Source organism: Gobio gobio, assembly GCF_949357685.1.
Source record: "Gobio gobio genome assembly, chromosome: 6".
NCBI lineage: Eukaryota > Metazoa > Chordata > Actinopteri > Cypriniformes > Gobionidae > Gobio > Gobio gobio.
Window position 1 is genome coordinate 3,361,246 of NC_137102.1, and position 20,147 is coordinate 3,381,392.

Below are 20,147 nucleotides of genomic sequence, written 5' to 3' on the forward strand. Positions count from 1 at the left end.
CCATTGAAGCCCATTGCAGAAAGAAAGACATGGACATCTTGGATGACATGGGGGTGAGTAAATTATCAGCAAATGTTTATTCAAAAGTGAACTAATCCTTTAAGAATAGAAGAGTACAGCTCGAGGCCTCTAGCATGCCTTGTAGGACGACCTCTGTGCATATTTCACGGTTTCCGAAGAAATGCCTGTGTCTCACAATGCATTTTTGTCATGCTCACACCACTGCTATTTCATGAATGCCCAAGGGCATGTTGTCGATATACTAGCCATAAGCATAGAAACCTAAAACCATCATGGCTGAATCAATGTATAGACGTCTAGCCCATGCTTTGTCTGTTAACGTCACTCGTCTGTTGTCTCTCCAAATAAGTTCTGTCCTTCCCGACCTTGTACATATATACGGGCTCAGCTGAGTGGAGCTGAAGCATAAAAACTAGGTGAGCCTGCCCAGGGGCCTCCTGAGTACGGAGCAGCGCTGGCCTGCATTCAGCTTTATCCAGCCAGCCAGCCTTCTCACATCTGCCCTTGCCCCCTTTTATTGGCTGAACAGATGTGACCAAACTCCCAAGGGCTGTGTTGAGTTTTACTTCCTGAGCTCCTGTCCACATCCTCTCCAAAATGGAGTTTATATTCTGACAAAACCATACTTTGGGTGCACCGGGCCAAACTACTATCTGCATATCTAGACAATGGCCTTTTTTTTTTTAAACGACTGTTGCATTAATATTCATATTTATCTAGTTATGAATAAATATCAATCATTTCACTAAGTTTAGCATAATTTATGGATAGGCTAAATATTTTTGCTCTGTTCATAAAATTAAAAGTTGTTTCTCATAAAATAAAATGAAAAGTTGCATCCTAAAGCATAAAAAACAATGGCTCTCATCCACTGATAATGGGTAACCTTGTGTAAAAACCAATGCATCTTCATGCAGAAAACATGATTTATCAATAAGATCATATTTACACTGAGCAAACTTTTTTTTTATGGCCGTTGCATTAATAATATTATTTATTTAGTTATGTATAAATATGATTTATACTAAGTTTAGCATAATTTATGGATAGGTAAACTACTATATGCATATCTAGACAATAGTCTTTAAAAAAATATTATTTATTTAGTAATGTATACATATTCATTATTTTGCTATGTTTAGCATAATTTATGGATAGGCAAAATATATTTGCTCTGTTTATCACCTCATAAAATTAAAAGGTGTTTCTCATAAAATGAAATAAAAGGTGCATCCTAAAGTATAAAAACAATGGCTCTCATTCACTGATACTGGGTAACCTTGAGTAAAACTTCATGCAGAAAATATGATTTATCAATAAGATAATATTTACATGTATTCTACCTTTAGGATAACATTTTGAACTAACTCAAATTTTACATACATAACAATAATACATATTGTAGGGTTACTTGCTATAAGTAAATAAGATAAAAAGATAATTAGATAAAAGATTATTACCCTTTATTATTAGTGAATGAGATGCAATATGAATAATATAATCTAAACCAGCAAATTCAATCTTTTAAATTCATATATTTGTATAGCTTACCTTTGCTGATATCCTGATATTCCAACCACAGCTGGCGTTGGACTTGCTTGTTGGGATACCATATGGTACAGGATTCCTCAAAGCCATACACTGCCTCCTGGATAAAATGGTTGCCAAACTCTTTTAAAATGGACACAAAGTCACTGCGCAGGGTGGCACCATCCAGAGAATGAACCGCTGAACTGAACACTGAAGAAGAAAGATAAAAGACGGAGGCTTCAGAGAATCACATCAAACTTTAAATTCAATTTCACATCTCAATTAAAAAGCAGAAGCTGCATAATAGACCAAACAAGAGAGAAAAGATTCTAAATGTATTGAGGAGTACAACGCTTTACTATTAAATGGTGATTTTCAGTGCAGCTACAATTTGCCTGAAGGATTCAAAGCTTTATTGTCAAACGGGGATTTTTAACACAGTTACACATACTACAGTGCATAATTAAAACGGCAAAGCAAAGAATGTGGAAAGAGAACGAGTGAACACGTGATCTGTCAGTGAAATGCTATCTGGGGAAACAAAGGAAGGATAAACAACAAGGCCTTGTAGAGGTATCGAGTGCTTTTGTGTAGGTTGATGTCTGACAACACAGAAGATCCATCAGAAAATTAAATGTAAGCTTTTAGTCATAGAATTTAACATTCCCTGCGGTACTTTAGAATATAAAGTATTTGTTTGCACGCACTTTTGTAAAAGTAAAACATTTGGTAGACAGCAGAACTCTAGTATGTTTTTAATTGAATAAAAAATGTAATGTGGGTATTCAAAGAATGGTCCAATGTTTCAAAACAATGAGGTTTTAATAACTTGGCCAAGAAATAGAAATAGAAAGGCCTTCGCCATATTCAGCTTTCTCTCATGACCGTCATGTCCAGGTTCGCAAAATGACCTCAAGTGAGAAGATTCGGAAAAGGCAGGGGGAAAAAAAGTGGTAAAAGAATTGAAAAAGCAAAACCCCCACTTCTCAGTCATATGAAAAATGAATCCTTTAATAGTAATGGGATGAGAAGGGAGGGAACTGGTGCAAGCAATAAGAGCAAGGAAATCAAATTTTAAAGGCCATTCAGGCCATTCATTAATAGGGAGTATCTCTTATAGAACTGCACTTGCGATCTGACATCTGCTCATTAAATATAGAGCGTTCATTAAACAAATGAAGCAAATGCACTCACAGTGAAAATATCAGGCCAAAATACAACTAAAGAGACAAAAATTATGCCAACTTTATCCATCTTTGAAGGTTTGCGACTGACCTCCTTGACGCCAAAGTGCGTAATTTCGGCACCACTAGAGTCACAGAATTGGAAAAAATCTGCAATTGGTTGGTAAAAAATATATAGTCCCACCCCCAAACTCACACCACTGATTGAGTCAAGGCTTGTTCACACTGGGACGTTGTCTGGCTATCACCAGACCAAGCTCAATTTAAGATTGAACATTGGTCTGGGGATCTGCTCTGTATATTCTACTGCAAGAGGTGTGATCAATGGGCATAGTTCAAATGACTCTGTACGCAATTGGACGGTCCTTCAACCAATCAGACCACAGGAGGTTTGATCAACGGGCATAGTTCAAATGACTCTGTACGCAATTGGATACTCCTTCAACCAATCAGAACACAAGAGGCATGATCAACTGGCATAGTTCAAATGACTCTGTATGCAATTGGACAGTCCTTCAACCAATCAGAACACAAGAGGTGTGATCAACGGGCATAGTTCAAATTACTCTGTACGCAACTGGATAGTCCTTCAACCAATCAGAACACAAGAGGCGTGATCAACTGGCATAGTTCAAATGACTCTGTATGCAATTGGTCAATTCCTTCAACCAATCAGAACACAAGAGGCGTGATCAACTGGCATAGTTCAAATGACTCTGTATGCAATTGGACAGTCCTTCAACCAATCAGAACACAAGAGGCGTGATCAACTGGCATAGTTCAAATGACTCTGTATGCAATTGGACAGTCCTTCAACCAATCAGACCACAAGAGGTGTGATCAACGGGCATAGTTTAAATGACTCTGTACGCAATTGGATAGTCCTTCAACCAATCAGACCACACGAGGCGTGATCAACTGGCATAGTTCAAATGACTCTGTACGCAACTGGATAGTCCTTCAACCAATCAGACACAAGAGGCGTGATCAACGGCATAGTTTAAATGACTCTGTACGCAATTGGATAGTCCTTCAACCAATCAGACCACACGAGGCGTGATCAACTGGCATAGTTCAAATGACTCTGTACGCAATTGAACAGTCCTTCAACCAATCAGACTACAAGAGGCGTGATCAATGGGCATAGTTCAAATGACTCTGTACGCAATTGGACAGTCCTTCAACCAATCAGAACACAAGAGGCGTGATCAATGGGCATAGTTCAAATGACTCTGTATGCAACTGGACATTCCTTCAACCAATCAGAACACAAGAGGTGTGATCAACTGGCATAGTTCAAATGACTCTGTACGCAATTGGACAGTCCTTCAACCAATCAGAACACAAGAGGTGTGATCAACTGGCATAGTTCAAATGACTCTGTACGCAATTGGACAGTTCTTCAACCAATCAGAACACAAGAGGCATGATCAATGGGCATAGTTCAAATGACTCTGTACGCAATTGGACAGTCCTTCAACCAATCAGAACACAAGAGGCGTGATCAATGGGCATAGTTCAAATGACTCTGTATGCAACTGGACAGTCTTTCAACCAATCAGACCACAAGAGGCGAGATCAACGGGCGTAGTTCAAATGACTTTGTACGCAATTGGATAGTCCTTCAACCAATCAGACCACAAGAGGCGTGATCAACGGGCATAGTTCAAATGACTCTGTACGCAATTGGACAGTCCTTCAACCAATCAGACCACAAGAGGCGTGATCAACGGGCGTAGTTCAAATGACTTTGTACGCAATTGGACAGTCCTTTAACCAATCAGAACAAAAGAGGCGTGATCAACGGGCGTAGTTCAAATGACTTTGTACGCAATTGGACAGTCCTTCAACCAATCAGAACACAAGAGGCGTGATCAACGGGCGTAGTTCAAATGACTTTGTACGCAATTGGACAGTCCTTTAACCAATCAGAACACAAGAGGCGTGATCAACGGGCGTAGTTCAAATGACTTTGTACGCAATTGGACAGTCCTTTAACCAATCAGAACACAAGAGGCGTGATCAACGGGCGTAGTTCAAATGACTTTGTACGCAATTGGATAGTTCTTCAACCAATCAGACCAACGATCCATCGCTTCTCTATCCGTCATTGTGTTAAACCTGCCAATAGCGCACCAGGGGGATGAACAATGTACAGGTTTCCAGCCTGAGCTGCAGGGCGAAATCAAATCGCCGGCAGATCGGGCTGGGTTTACCCAGTCTAACCGGGACAATGATGGCACGCGTTTATCGTCGACGTTTACCGACGTTTACCGTTGAGTGTGCACATTTTTTTTAAAAGCCTCGGGTTGGTTTATTGGTTTGGCGCGGCATATTAAAAAATGGCCGACCAATGAGATTGACGCCTTTGATCACGTGCCTGGAGCTGCTGAAGTTACAAAAAACACAACTTGGTGGCGCTCAAGCTCAAAACGGTCTTGCCGAGCACACACTGACGAAGGAGAAGATGAGGCTAGATGAATGTAGAGCTTCTGGTCTCTATGGTGTCTGAACTAAAAAAAAACTGTAGGAAAAACGCCACAGAGACTACAACAATCTCGATAAGAGGGAGTTTTTATGGAGAGGAATTCAGCAGTGAGTTTCCATCAAATCCTATTTTATAAGCAATCAAACCAAATCAAAAGCGCCATCTACTGTCAGAAGGTGAATTGTCACATTGCACCAATGAAATCTCTTGGGTATGAACATAAAGACGTGAAAAACGCTGGCGATAAGCGCACCCAATAATCGTCTCGGTGAGCACAAGGCTTTACTGTGTCATAATGCTTAAACAGAGTAATGTTTGATAGCAGTGTTTTACCTCTACAGGTGGCTTTCTTTTGGCTCTCTCTGAATATATTAAGCTAGGATAGTGCAAAAAAATACAGACTCCCGATTTTAAACACTCGCCATCTGGGATCAACACAGCACTGAGAACCGCCTCTTTCTCACCAGGCAGTCATATTTACTGCTATTGAGTTTTGCTTCACTACCGACCCAACCCTGATCTGTCACAGTGAGGGCTCCACGCAGAGATCACTCCGGTCTACCAGACCAAAAGATGTTCTGGCCAGCTAGCCTGAAGCCTCTTCCAAACGACAGGATGTGCTGTACAAGTGTTTGTTGTAAATTCAGTAAATGGAAGAAGAGTGAGGGTGTTTTACCTTGGGAGAGGGTCCACTGATTGAGCTTCACATGGTACATAATGGAGCGTAGCTTCCAGTGCTGAACCAGTGGGTAACCAGTGACCTCACTGTAGTTTACCATTCCTAAAAAAAAATACAGAGGACGAGAAACAGTCATGTGTTAATAACAAATATAAGACCCAATTTAAGACTCAAAGCAACTGCTTGACAAGTTCATGGATTTCAAACAGTAGGTTGGGGAGTGATATATAGAAGAGATTGCTCCTTGTTCATCAATATATTGGATCTGTTGTCTTGGAAGAGAAAGATTTTAAGTGTTAAATGCATTTATCTTTTGGACTTTCTCAGTTTGTGTAAATCAGGTTCAGTGTATTAATTTTTCCCCACATTAATTTCACACGTCTAGTACAATTATGTGGTTTTGTTTCATTAATACAGTGTATACTTTTTTATAGATTTACCCCGAAAGAATGGAAGTGAAATGTGACAACATGCCCCATAGGTGGAGTACATTATAACATGACCAAATGACAGGTCCTCTTTGGTCAAAGTTTACCTTTTGACATTTTTTTCATCTGAATGGGATGACACTAAGTGACTTTTGTCGCATAAGCTATGTAAATACACGAAACACTCATGGACATGATTCGGATATGTTAAAGGGTTTTGGCAAATGTGTGAAATAAAATCAATAATAAAAAAAATAAATAAAGCCAGTTATTGCAAAAAATAAAACCTGCAAGGAAGAAGTTCCACTCTAAATATCAAGAGCGCAAAACAGACACACACACACACACACACACACACACACACACACACACACACACGTTGGGTTTTCATGTTTTATGGGGACTTTCCATAGGCGTAATGTTCTATATCCGTATATTCTATCCCCCTACACTGCCCCTGCCCCTAAACCTACCCATCACAGGAGACATTCTGCATTTTTACATTGTCAAAAAACATCACTTAGTCTGATTTATAAGATGTTTTCCTCATGGGGACCTAAAAATGTCACCACAAGGATGAGGATTTCGGATATTGCCATCTTTTTGGGGGCATTTTGTCCCCATAATGTAGGGATTACCAGTCCACACACACACACACACACACACACACACACACACACACACACACACACACACACACACACACACACACACACACACACACACACACACACACACACACACACACACACACACACACACACACACACACACACACACGTAAACACCCTCACAGACACACACACAAACCACAATATTATACACTCACAAATTTACTGGTGTGTCTGTATCAATATGGTAAAATTTAATTTTGATGTAACAAGATGTTCTCCTCTCTGCTCAGGTTTGAATGTAGTAAAATTATGCAAAAACTGACACTTCAAATGAACATTTCAAACAAAAAATTTAAACCTTGACAAAAAGTAGTCTTTAAGAATGTCTAAGTATTAATCCAAATCCACAACTTAATAAAAATAAGTATTTATGTCTAAAAACACTAGAGAATAAGCCTTAGGAATCAAGTGGCAAAAACTTGGCATTACATCAGTTTTTCTTGTATTACTCCCACTAGATGGCACTAATCTATGTAAATATATGAGAAAAGAAATGTCTATTATTTTTCAATGGGGAAAAATAGGTTATAAAAAATGTATAATTATTGCATAGTATCATACAATACCCTCAGAATTACAAATAATAATCACAAAATATTATTGAACTAAAATATATTATATTGGTTTTCCTGGGGGGAAAGAAAGTAAAATGTTAAGGCTCTGGTCACTTTTGACTGCCAAGAAGCCAAGAGTGACTCCAAAACAAAGAGGACCAGAGGGTTAAAATGCTCTCTGATCTAATACAAAGATATATATAACAAACTAAAACATTGTGTCAATAAAATACAATTATTAACTTTTTCAAATAAAATAGTAATTTTTTAATAATAATTAAAAAAAATGGAGTTTGACAACAAACGCACCTCAAAACACATCAAAGATCAAAACATTATAATAATTAATCATTTCCGAACACTGCCTCTCAGTCTTTACTCTCCTCTTTCTCATGGTTTCTCAATAGAATTCATAAAAGTATAGAATATAATATCATAGTTCTAATAGGGGCTCATTGTGACAACATGCCCCGCCTGCTCCACTGGGATTAACCGCGGCTCGTGTCTTCTGCTGTTAGATCAGATCTTAAATAACAGATATAAGATTACAATAATATCAGATTTGTCTCATTTTAAATAAACACAAAAGATGAAAAATTAACTTTAGTAGGAAATGTACTTTTGCAAAGGTTAAATAAATGTTCAGTGATATCTTCCAAAGAGTTCTTAATTTTGGTGCATTTTTTTCTGTATATAGTGTTGATATGGAAACTTGTAAATACACCACTAATGTTAAGACAATGCAAAGATGCGAATAGACATTATGCGGCGCGTTTCGCATGCATTTTAAAAGAATTTCATGTCAGCCATTTCACAACAAGACTGGAGCAGAAGCAGAAGCCCCTTCCATGACGCAAATTCACATCTGTTGTGAAGTGAATGTCACGCGCGAATGAAGCGAGTAAACTCAAAATGTTCACGTGTCCAACTACGCGCGAATATCGCGTCTGGTGTGAACAGTAAGTTTGGTCATGCTGGCATGTGTGGAGAGTTTTAAACCATGTGCGTTACAACTAACCCCGCGTTAGGTTGTGCCCAGGCCTGGATTGGCCATCGGGAGAACCGGGAGGAATCAAATCCAGGTCAGTTTCATCTGTAAATATTGAACTGTTTTCTTTGTTAAATTAGTATTGATCTGTTAGCCCCTATCACTAACGTCACTCAAAATACTGTGTGCTAAAGGAGATTAATATTATTAAGTGTAAAGGTACATTAGTAATGTAGCAGGCAAATATTCACATTGATATGGTAGGTACTGGGTACTTATTATTGGTACATTTTAGAAAATCATGTCTGCCCATTTGTAAGGTTTAAAACTTGTTTTTTTATTTTTTTATCAAATGAAGGTGAAGATAGTCAACCTAGCACTATCTGTGGTGCAGAGATCACACATCAGATTCAGCCAGGCAGGGAGTAGAAGAAAAATAAGAACAACTTTTTTTAAATGAAATATAGTGTTGCAAAATTTTGGATATTTAAGTAATTTTAAGAGAAAAACAACATTTGGTCATAAATATAATACTTAGATTTTTATTAATATAGTAGATGTAGATTCTCTGTAAACAAATTACAATAAGGTGGATGATTTGCACCAAGGTGGAGACCAGAAAAACCGACAGGTGAAGAAGAAACAGGTACGAGAAAAGCACACACACACACACACACACACACACACACACACACACACACACACACACACACACACACACACACACACACACACACACACACACACACACACACACACACACACACACACACACACACACACACACACACACACACACACACACACACTGCCCCTGCCCCTAAACCTACCCATCACACACACACACACACACACACACACACACACACACACACACACACACACACTGCCCCTGCCCCTAAACCTAACCCTCACAGGAGACTGTGCAGTTCACTTTCTGTGAAAAAAAACCTTGTTCTTTATGATTTATAAGCATTTTGAAAAGTGAGGACATGGGGAACGTCCTCATATTTCACCCTCTTTTTGTAATACCCATGTCATTATACACATTTGTGTCCTGATATTTCACAAAAACATGCCCACACGCACACACACACACACACACACACACACACTCTCACACACACACACACACACACACACACACACACTGCCCCTGCCCCTAAACCTACCCATCACACACACACACACACACACACATATATATATATATATATATTTCCAATAACACTAGTACTCCTCTTTACTTAGTGTATGAGGCTGATGAAGTGAACACTTCCTGGTGGAAGTGAGAAACAGAGAGATATTAGGGAAAATTAAGAAAAGGAAAAGGGAAGTGAGGGTACCGTTCAAGAGTAAGCCTTTAATTATTTAGGGAAAAAAATGGGATTTGGGTACATAAGATGGCCTGGATAGGCGTAGGATTTCCCGGCCTGAAATTGTGTCCCAGTCCGGCCCTGGTTATGCCCCTACTTTTAGGAGTTCACTAGCATATTAATAACCTCAAATTTAACACACATGGACTAAAGCCCACACATTGTATTTAAAAAATTTTTTTTACGAAACTAAACGATATGATGATATCAGGATCTTGCACTGGTTCTGCTTTGTGTTGTGTTGACAGTTGCAGTGTAAAGGTATGAATCCTTTAATACACTGACAATCCCTGTATGAAATGATTTTTGGAAAAGTGTTTGCTAATCCTAACCTTGCTCAATTGGGCACATTCTCTGCTTTTCATCAGCGCCTGACTGCATCGCTGCTAAAATGCGCCGTGATCCGCTGTTTTTTTGAAAATCACAGTATTTGGATTACACAAAATGAAATGAGGCGCAAACAGTCAGTTCAAAAATGAGTCCAGGAAAAGAAAGCACTGAATAATACAGGATTTCTGATACATTTCTACACATTGAGAAAAAAATCACACTTGCTAATATTGGTGGATTATCTTAAAGAATGAAAATAAAATGTACTTGACGATTATGTCAAAAGATTCCTAGACAAAGAGGATAACCACAGAATTATTATTAGAAGACAGAGCTCAGCAGATTTGTGTAAACGAAATCCACTGTGGCATTCTTCATTTATCTTCCAACTCTTTTTAACATATAAGGCTTTGCTTTTCTACCCGTGGTTACCCTGTGAGCTAAAATCTCACATATCGCCATATGTTGAGCAGGCGGTGTATAATCAATCATCTCGTCTCCTACAGCAACTGTCAGCCGCGCCTTGCCATCTAGGGAATACACAGCCATGTTTCAATTTAACCCCACCTTAATATATAGCACATCTGGCTGATCGCACAAAATGAAAGCATATCTGGTCTGCAACATTCAGCTTGGGCATTACAGCATATTGCTTTCTAAACCTGATCTGACATATCTACAAAACCATAAGCATTCTGTTCAGTCTGTAAAAATTAATTCCTCTTGACATTATCGCGGATTTACTCTGTCATTTTAGACCAGCGCTAACATACCAATGATGGATTTGCAGACATAATGAATTCATAATATCTGTAAGGTGTTGATAGGAGGAATCCCATTATAAACAGAGCACATGTGCTGGAGACACTACATCATCAGCTCAAAGCCTTTGGTCTTAATGAGCGGGACATTCTCTGATTCTTAATGAGTGTGTTTACATGTGCATGCTAACATACCAGCGCCGTAACACCACAGACTTTCGGGGACGAGTCCTTCTGAATAATAAAAAATGGCCAAACTGTCAAATTTATATATACAAAATAATCATACACAGTACACGCAAATATTTTATGTAAACACAAACGTTTATTTTGGATGCGATTAATCACGATTAATCGTTTGCCCAGCACTAGGGCTTTCCTGTAGCTCAAACAGTAGAGCATGGCGCTAGCAACGCCAAGGTCATGGGTTCGATTCCCAGGGAAAGCAAGAACTGACAAAATGTAAAATGTATACCTTGAATGCAATGTAAGTCGCTTTGGATAAAAGCGTCTGCCAAATGCATAAATGTAAATGTAAATGCACTAAATCATGACCTAGTATTCTATGACCTGGGGCCTCATTTATAAAACTTTGTGTAGGATTTGCGTCAAAAGTGGCGTACGGATGAAACATAGGACGTGCGTACGCACAGAAATATTCGGATTTATAAAACCGTGCACACAGTAAAAAAAAAAAAGTTGAGAAAACTTAAACGTTTAAGGCAACCAGCTGTAGAACATTTTTGAGTTTTCTCAACTTAGGGTCAATTAGTTGTACAAACTTTTTTCATGTTGAATAGTTGAATAAACTTTAAAAGCTGAATTTGTCATACAAAACATAAGTTTGATTTTTTTACAGTGCAGTAGCTTTTTCTGCTTCTAACACATCAACTTTTGAGGACAAAATGTTCACTTGCGGCCTAATATATCCACCCACTAAAAGGTCCTTCTACTACTACTACTACTACTACTACTACACAAACACCGATATACACTCACCTAAAGGATTATTAGGAACACACACTAATACTGTGTTTGACCCCCTTTCTCCTTCAGAACTGCCTTAATTCTACGTGGCATTGATTCAACAAGGTGCTGAAAGCATTCTTTAGAAATGTTGGCCCATATTGATAGGAGAGCATCTTGCAGTTGATGGAGATTTGTGGGATGCACATCCAGGGCACGAAGCTCCCGTTCCACCACATCCCAAAGATGCTCTATTGGGTTGAGATCTGGGGACTGTGGGGCCATTTTAGTCCAGTGAACTCATTGTCATGTTCAAGAAACCAGTTTGAAATGATTGGAGCTTTGTGACGGTGCATTATCCTGCTGGAAGTAGCCATCAGAGGATGGGGACATGGTGCTCATAAAGGGATGGACATGGTCAGAAACAATGCTCAGGTAGGCCGTGGCATTTAAACCATGCCCAATTGGCACTAAGGGGCCTAAAGTGTGCCAAGAAAACATCCCCCACACCATTACACCACCACCACCAGCCTGCACAGTGGTAACAAGGCATGATGGATCCATGTTCTCATTCTGTTTACGCCAAATTCTGACTCTACCATCTGAATGTCTCAACAGAAATCCAGACTCATCAGACCAGGCAACATTTTTCCAGTCTTCAACTGTCCAATTTTGGTGAGCTTGAGCAAATTGTCGCCTCTTTGTCCTATTTGTAGTGGATATGAGTTGGACCCGGTGGGGTCTTCTGCTGTTGTAGCCCATCCGCCTCAAGGTTGTGTGTGTTGTGGCTTCACAAATGCTTTGCTGCAGACCTCGGTTGTAACGAGTGGTTATTTCAGTCAAAGTTGCTCTTCTATCAGCTTGAATCAGTCGGCCCATTCTGAATTCATGAAACCTGGAAAACAACTTCTTAATTATTCTTAATTATGAATCAATTATTTACAATACGTTTTTTTTTTTAATAATTGTTTCGTACATTTAAAACACTCACACACAGTTGAACAAAGAGCCCGATTCGTTTGGAGCATCACACCTCAATATCCACATGCTCCCTGCTCTCTGGGGCAGAAGGCTTTTTGACACGGAGCACAAATGTGATGAATAAGCTTCTAAATGCGCTGCTCTTGCACTATCCTCACCTTGTGCAGTTTCCACTTAAAACTACCTAAAAGAGAAACGGCGTGTGCCCCTGTAGAGTGCGGCAGTGTCAGTGAAGCGCACGTCAGAGTTTGGATAAATAATAACAAGCGTCAAACGCACAGCCCCTCTTTTCTTTTAACTCTGCTAAAACCCTCGGCTTCAGAGGGCCATGTCTCATTTTTACCCCATGGGCGCCTTGCTCTCATTGTCTGACAGAATGATTAATATGACTGAACTTCACATAACAAACACAAGTTCAGAGGCTGTAGTCATCTTTGCCATTCTGCCGGGTGCCTTTGGGTGGTGGCATCATTAGCGAGGAATGATCAGGCATGCAGGCAGACAATCAAGGCCCACGCTACCATTTGAATATGAAAGTGAGCACAAGAAAACAAGCCTTAAATAAACACATACTAGTATACATTCGTTGACAAGGGCTGAACAAATGTACACGCACACGCACACTGTCAGACATATATCAAAGGGACAAGACAAGAGAAAATCTCAATATCAAATTGTTCGCTCTCTACACGCTAAACAGTGGGGCGACAGCCCATAACTCACGATGGCGTGGGAGAATCTCCCTGTTTAACATCCTCTCGCTGGGAGATTCATAGTGACAACCACTGGTAGAAGATATCATATGGCTCATGAAACCCCATTAATAGCTGCACCGAGTTCACTCTTGGATGAGCGGAGGAACGGATGACTACAGGGAAATGATTGAACATTGGGATGTACCTAAAACGGCAACAGGCTTATCTAATAACGGTAAAGCTGTAAAGCTGACTCAATCTCAGCACAGGTACAAATAAAAAGCTTAAAGCTACACGGTGTGATATTTTCCCCCATCTAGTGGTGAACTGGTATATGACCATCCAGTGAATTTTAGTTTCTGTTCCTCTCAATTCCGATTTCGTTTTAACTCCTACGGTGGCCGATTTAGTCCAAGATTAACATGGCTTCCAGTTCGACCTCGTCCACATTCGACACGGAGCCATCGAGTGTTAAAACGCCAAAGGCGAAGCTTGAATTTACGGGTATGTCCCTCTTTGGCTAATGTACTTTCAAGATGGAGGGGCAACATGGCGACCCGCATTCGAACCCTCACCCGTATGTATTTTCAATGGCATATTATAAACTTACGAGAATACTTTATTACTTGAAAGAAGTAAATATACATTAATGAGCACATATATTTTTGAAATAACTAAGTGTTTTTAGCTAAGAACAAACAAAAAAAGTTACACAGTTACACAGTGAAAAAATAGATACATGTAAAATGAGTGAATCAACCTACATTAAGTTACACAAACAAGTCGTTTTTAATGGTAAGATTAATGATTATTAAATATTCTTAAATGTGCCGTTTACCCGGAGAACACATGGCACCAGGATGCCCTATGGGAAGAAGGCAAGCCGGTGGAGGGAGTGTGATGTTCTAATAATAAATAATAATATTTGTTACATTTATACAACACTTTTCTAGGCACTCAAAACGCATTACATGGAGGGGGGGCGGGGGGGGGGGGGGGGGGGATCTCCTCAAACACCACCAATGTGCAGCTCCACCTGGATGATGCGACGGCCAGCCATATTGTGCCAGAACAAAAAATTATATTACAAAAATAAAACATCGCAAATATTACAAAATGTGACGTTAAAGAGTGTCGAAGTCACTCGTTTTTATAAAGTAACATTGTCCAACAGCGACACCAGCAGGTGAAGTTACAGAGGGAGGCATGCCAATGGATATGATTGGTCTGAGCGATAAATCCCGCCTCTTGTTTTTGTGCGTGTTCTGGTATCTGCCCAAATGAAGACGAGGATGGCGTTATGGGAAGACTTATTAATAAGTAAGTAAACAACTAATTTCCCCACTTTATGTAACATCAAAATTAAACTTGAAATGGCCTGAAAACATGACGACTGTGGTGTTTTTTAGCGAGCAATCAGCTTGGGGAAATTAAAGGTATGTCTGAGACAGTGTGTACAAGCTTGATGATGCTTGATCAAAATTGATCAAATTTATACTTGGTTTTAATGAATAGAACATTATTAGTGTGAAAATACAAAATATAATGTATTTGGTCTGTCTTTATTTAAATGGTGTTTATTTAACCACAAAACAAATAAGTGTAACATGAACATACATTTGATACATAAAAAAATGGAGTGTCTATTTCACACAAAGTGCAAATAGTGTGCCTTGTTGGCAAGTGCTATTCGCACTAGCTCCGCCTAACAATGTCTGTTTGAGACAAACAATATTTAAAAAAAATGCTAATATTTCCACATCTTCAGTGGTGTAGTCAAGTAGCGTAAGGCTTAAGGATCTTGGTTTTGACGCGATCGACCCGGGTTCAAATCGCCTTTTGCAGAGCTCGCTCTTCTCCCTTTTCCATCACACATCACATCAGAAAGGCATTTACTCTCAATAAAAATGAAGAAAATGTTCGAAAAGTGGAAATAAGTGCCTAACGAAATGTTTAATTATAATAAAAGCAATTTCTTGAGTAGGGTCAGGGGTCGGTTTAGGGAGGGCTTTTTTGTCCCATTAAGGTGACATCCATTTAATAATTTTAATAAATATAATCATTTACATTCTATGTTATTATTGCATCCTGTTAATTTACACAACACTGAAGTGCAAATAGTGTGTATCTGTCAAAATAAAGTATATATGCATGTAATTACTATTATTGCAACGCATATAGCAAAAAACTGCTACTTTCTACATGGAGTAAATAGAATATATCACTATTTTGCAGTTAGCTGTAAATATCATCCATCGCTAAGAAAATGTTATTTTCACTGTCATAAAAAAAACGTACAGAAATGAAATTTTAAAACACCACCAACACCACTGATATATATAATACAAATCCTCTTTTTCATTCAAGTCAGGCAACTCATTAAACCGCTGATGTGAGAACTTTTCTTTAGAACTTTAACTTTCTTTCAAATTATAGGGGACACCAAGATATCACATTTTCAGCAGCAGAGCGCATGTGAAATGAAATGACAGTTTGCATGCTGTGTTATTGTGTGCTGTCAATGAAGCCGTGAGGTGTAAATATGTGAAAACACAAGCATAGTCAAATGTTTCTGGTGACATTTAAGACATATTTTGTCTGACTGAGTTTTACTGCCTTTTAAATTAGCATACATGTAGGAAGCATACATCTGCGATTGAGTCAAAAAGTCATGCAAACAAATTAACACTGCAAACAATTTGGCCAACAGGACACTATCCATCAAGAGGATCTATCTGCTCCAAATATAGACACTCAAGGAGGAGCGGACACATCTTAAAAGATCAAGGTGACACACTTTCCCTCTCAGCCATACTGAGGGACGTCTCTATCAGAATCTCCAGACATCAGAGCAGATAGCAGCCTCTGTGCTTTACTGGTCACTGGCCCATATGCTGCCGTTTTAATTGAGAGGGACTTTGGGAGAGGGACTTTGTGCCCTGGAATGAATCACTGCCACTCAGACTGATGTCAGTGATCAGTAAGGGTTCTCCAGACCAGCAAGACCGCAGGGAGAACGGATGTTTGTCACCACCACTGCTGTCCATGTCCTTAACTAGACAGAAGTTCTTCTTTCAGTCGACTCATCATACCTCCACATCCCCGGAGATGCCGAAAATTGGGGTGTTTGCATCGGCCACAGGCATCTAAAGGGCCACCCGTGAAGGATCCAGGGCCCATGCTGTGGCACCCACTGTATTAATTATCACATCTAATGTTGTCGGCTAATTAATTGACGTTTACAGCAGGAAATGGCTCCAGCAATTCTATGCAATTAATCAGTGTCAAAGAATAAATTAAACCCCAAATGTGATTACCATTCAGGACTACGCCCAAAATTGAATTTTAACGAGGCTTATTTTTTTCTCTTTCTCCGTGCATGCCACATCGAGTTCTGTTCTCAACTGAAGTTATGGTTCTATTCCACACTGTTGATGAAAATATTTCATGAGCGGATATAGTAAAACCACATAAGTTGTGTAGATGGTTCATGTATACACTTAATTCCATCCACGAAATTGATAAATAGATGATTTAGAGACAATTCGCTGCAGAAAGGTATAAGTTTGTACATTGTATACAATGTTCACGCTCGGGGTGTAACGGTACACAAAACTAACGGTTCGGGATAGCAGGGGACAGAAAACTAAACATAAAAAGTGTTGTATTAAACAGTGTTTACTGAACAAATTGTGTCTGTCCCTTAAATGAATGCAATTATAACTCAAAGTGTCTTAAAGATAATGCTGTAAACTATAGTGAGACCTTACTCACACATTACTATAATATTAAAGGGCAGAGCGCAAACTATGAGCATAAGTTCAGCTGCTATTTATTTTTAGATATAATAATCAACACTCAAATAACACATTGTGTGCAAACATGTCAACTTCACATAAGGCAGTTTTTGCATTAACAGTAAGAGTAACAGGTTCAGTAGAAATGACTATAATGGCTAATACAGGTCATATATTTAGTGAAAGAGTTGATTTCTCTAGTGAACTCACAGCTGTGGACACTGAAGGACTTCTGAGGTAAATGTGAAGCTGCGTGATCATTGTTCTCAAGCTGTTTTATTGACGTCTTTCACCGTTGAGACACTGAGCGATTACACCACATATGATGCGTTTCAGTAAATTGTGACGTATCCTCAACATACCTTCAGATGTTCATTCATGTTTATTCTTTGACTATGACGAGATGATCGCGTTCACTCACATATACAGTGATCAGTCACGCCACATTAAAGAGCGGCAAAACGGCTTTTATTGTTTGAATTTCATGATAAAATGGACAGAATACTTCATATGTTCATGTGCACCGTACCGGAAGTCCTACGAATACGTGTACCGTTACACCCCTAGTTCACACACAACTGGATCCAGAAGCATAATTATAGAATAATTATCAGAGAAGTTTGTTAATTGCTTAACTGTGTTTGTAACACAAGCTGGTGTAAGTGGGACAAAAATGTCACATTGGCTTAGCAACTGCACAATGGTTTTTCTCCCTACAAATGGGGGCATGTAAGGTAAAGAACGAGTCAGATTTTGAAGAACGCCTCATCAAATACAGAGACGTGTGACACAAGAAAAGCTGTTTAACCATCCAATTCATTCTGAATTTGAACTGAACAATTAGAGAAGGGTGTAATTTTCTTGGCATCCGACAACTGCAGCATTACGGTAGACAGAAAATCCATATTTGTATATTAAATAGTGACAGATGCAGCAGACTAAAAAAACAGCAAAGCTCACTCAACATGCTGTCGCTGAAATGCATAAACAATAAATAAACAAAGATGAAAAAATTATATATTCTGACATTATATAGCAATTAAACATCCACAGCAAGGCTCTGTGTGCTTTCTACTCGAAAGCAGAGAATTCAATGTTAAAAATGCTCAAATAAACAACTGAAAATACAGTCAATGTATTAAGTTAAAAGTCAATGCTTAACTAGAGATAATGTTAAAGGTGAGCTTTTTACCCCTAAGCCCATCCCCCCCCCCCCCCCCCCCAATACTTAGAAATGGTCAAACCCAATATTTATTGATTTGATGCAGTGCTCTGTATGTTGTTGTTAGGATGAAAAAAAAGGTTTAAACATTACATTTTAGTCTGGTTTGTCTCAGTGATCTAACAGTGCTCGTCAATGTCAAAATGATTGAGATGGCCAATCAAATCAAAGTAGGCGGGGTTTACGTTCTCTATTTTTTCTTCACACAGGCAAGCGCATCAATCTAACATTTCATTTAATGCTGTTGCGGAGACAGACTCCATTCTTTCTGGTGAAATCACAAAACAAAATGCACACAAACGTGTCGCTGCTATTAATATACAATCATTGATGAACATTGATTTTAATGAAGAAGAAAAAAATAACTATATGAGGGCAGATTAGAACCCGGAACCTTTGACACGGTTTACAAATATTTTACCACCAGACCACTAGAAAATTCAAATGTTATCAGCAGATCTACGTATTTTTTCACTGATGCGAAGAATCTTGGGCCTTATAATATATTTGACGCAAATTAATGCAAATATGTGTTTGTAAATAGTCCCAAAAGGATTATTTCCCAACTAGACCTATAATTTCGTTCACTGTTCTGTTTCTTTATGCTTTATAAAAATGTTAACAAAATTGGTCTCTCCCGATGTTCAAGACATGGTTACAGCCTTGGTGTGCAGTGGCTTTGTAATAATCAAAATGCATTCATGTAATTTATTTTATGTGTAATAAACTGTGTAAATATTATCCCCTGAAGGTGTGACCTCCTCTTCCAATTCCAATTCCTGACAGGTCTAATAAAGTATAGATAGCATGTGAAGTTCCTCAGTGTGAAGAAAACATCCTAAAGGAGCACCTGTCATAACAAGAATAACACGAGCCGTGTTCTGTGTACTGAGGCTAAACAAATACTCAACCAGCCTTGGAAGTCATTAGAGTTTTATTTTGTATTTATTTATTTTTACTGGGAGGTATTTTATAATGTAGTTTATTGAAAAGTTTACAGACTGTATTGCAATTAAGCAAATGAATCAACTCTAATTTGTTTAATGTAGGCTTGCATCCCATTTACAGGGAAAGTAAGTCTGAATCATTATTTATTAAATATCTTTAAGCTTTCAGCTCGAAATACAGATGTGGTTTGGTCACAGGCTTCAGGAGATTTATTTTTCTGACTTCTCTTTTATGGGCCCATACATACAATTGTGGCATCCAGAATGTTTGGAATTAGGTAAGAATGCAGAGTTAGAATGTGAATCATTCATGGATTGTGAAAATTTTGTGTTCAGAGTTGATGTGTTAGAAGCAGGAAAAATGGGCAAGCGTAAGGATTTGAGCGAGTTTGACAAGGGCCAGATTGTGACGGCTAGAGGACTGGGTCAGAGCATCTCCAAAACTGCAGCTCTTGTGGGGTGTTCCCGGTCTGCAGTGGTCAGTCTCTATCAAAAGTGAAGGACAAGTGGAGAACCGGCCACAGGG

At 38.9% G+C, this 20,147-nt stretch overlaps 1 protein-coding gene across 6 annotated transcripts in view; it reads right to left on the bottom strand.

The window, feature by feature from the left end:
- astn1 (astrotactin 1) overlaps nucleotides 1–20,147 on the bottom strand; it is a 463,883-nt gene that overhangs the window by 176,142 nt on the left and 267,594 nt on the right. For all 6 annotated transcript variants that reach the window (XM_079819008.1, XM_079819011.1, XM_079819007.1 and 3 more), the window contains 2 exons: nucleotides 5,900–6,004; nucleotides 1,573–1,761 (listed from right to left, as the gene is read on the bottom strand). In XM_079819008.1, the coding sequence (XP_079675134.1) occupies nucleotides 1,573–1,761; nucleotides 5,900–6,004 (294 nt within the window). The remainder of the gene's footprint in view (nucleotides 1–1,572; nucleotides 1,762–5,899; nucleotides 6,005–20,147) is intronic.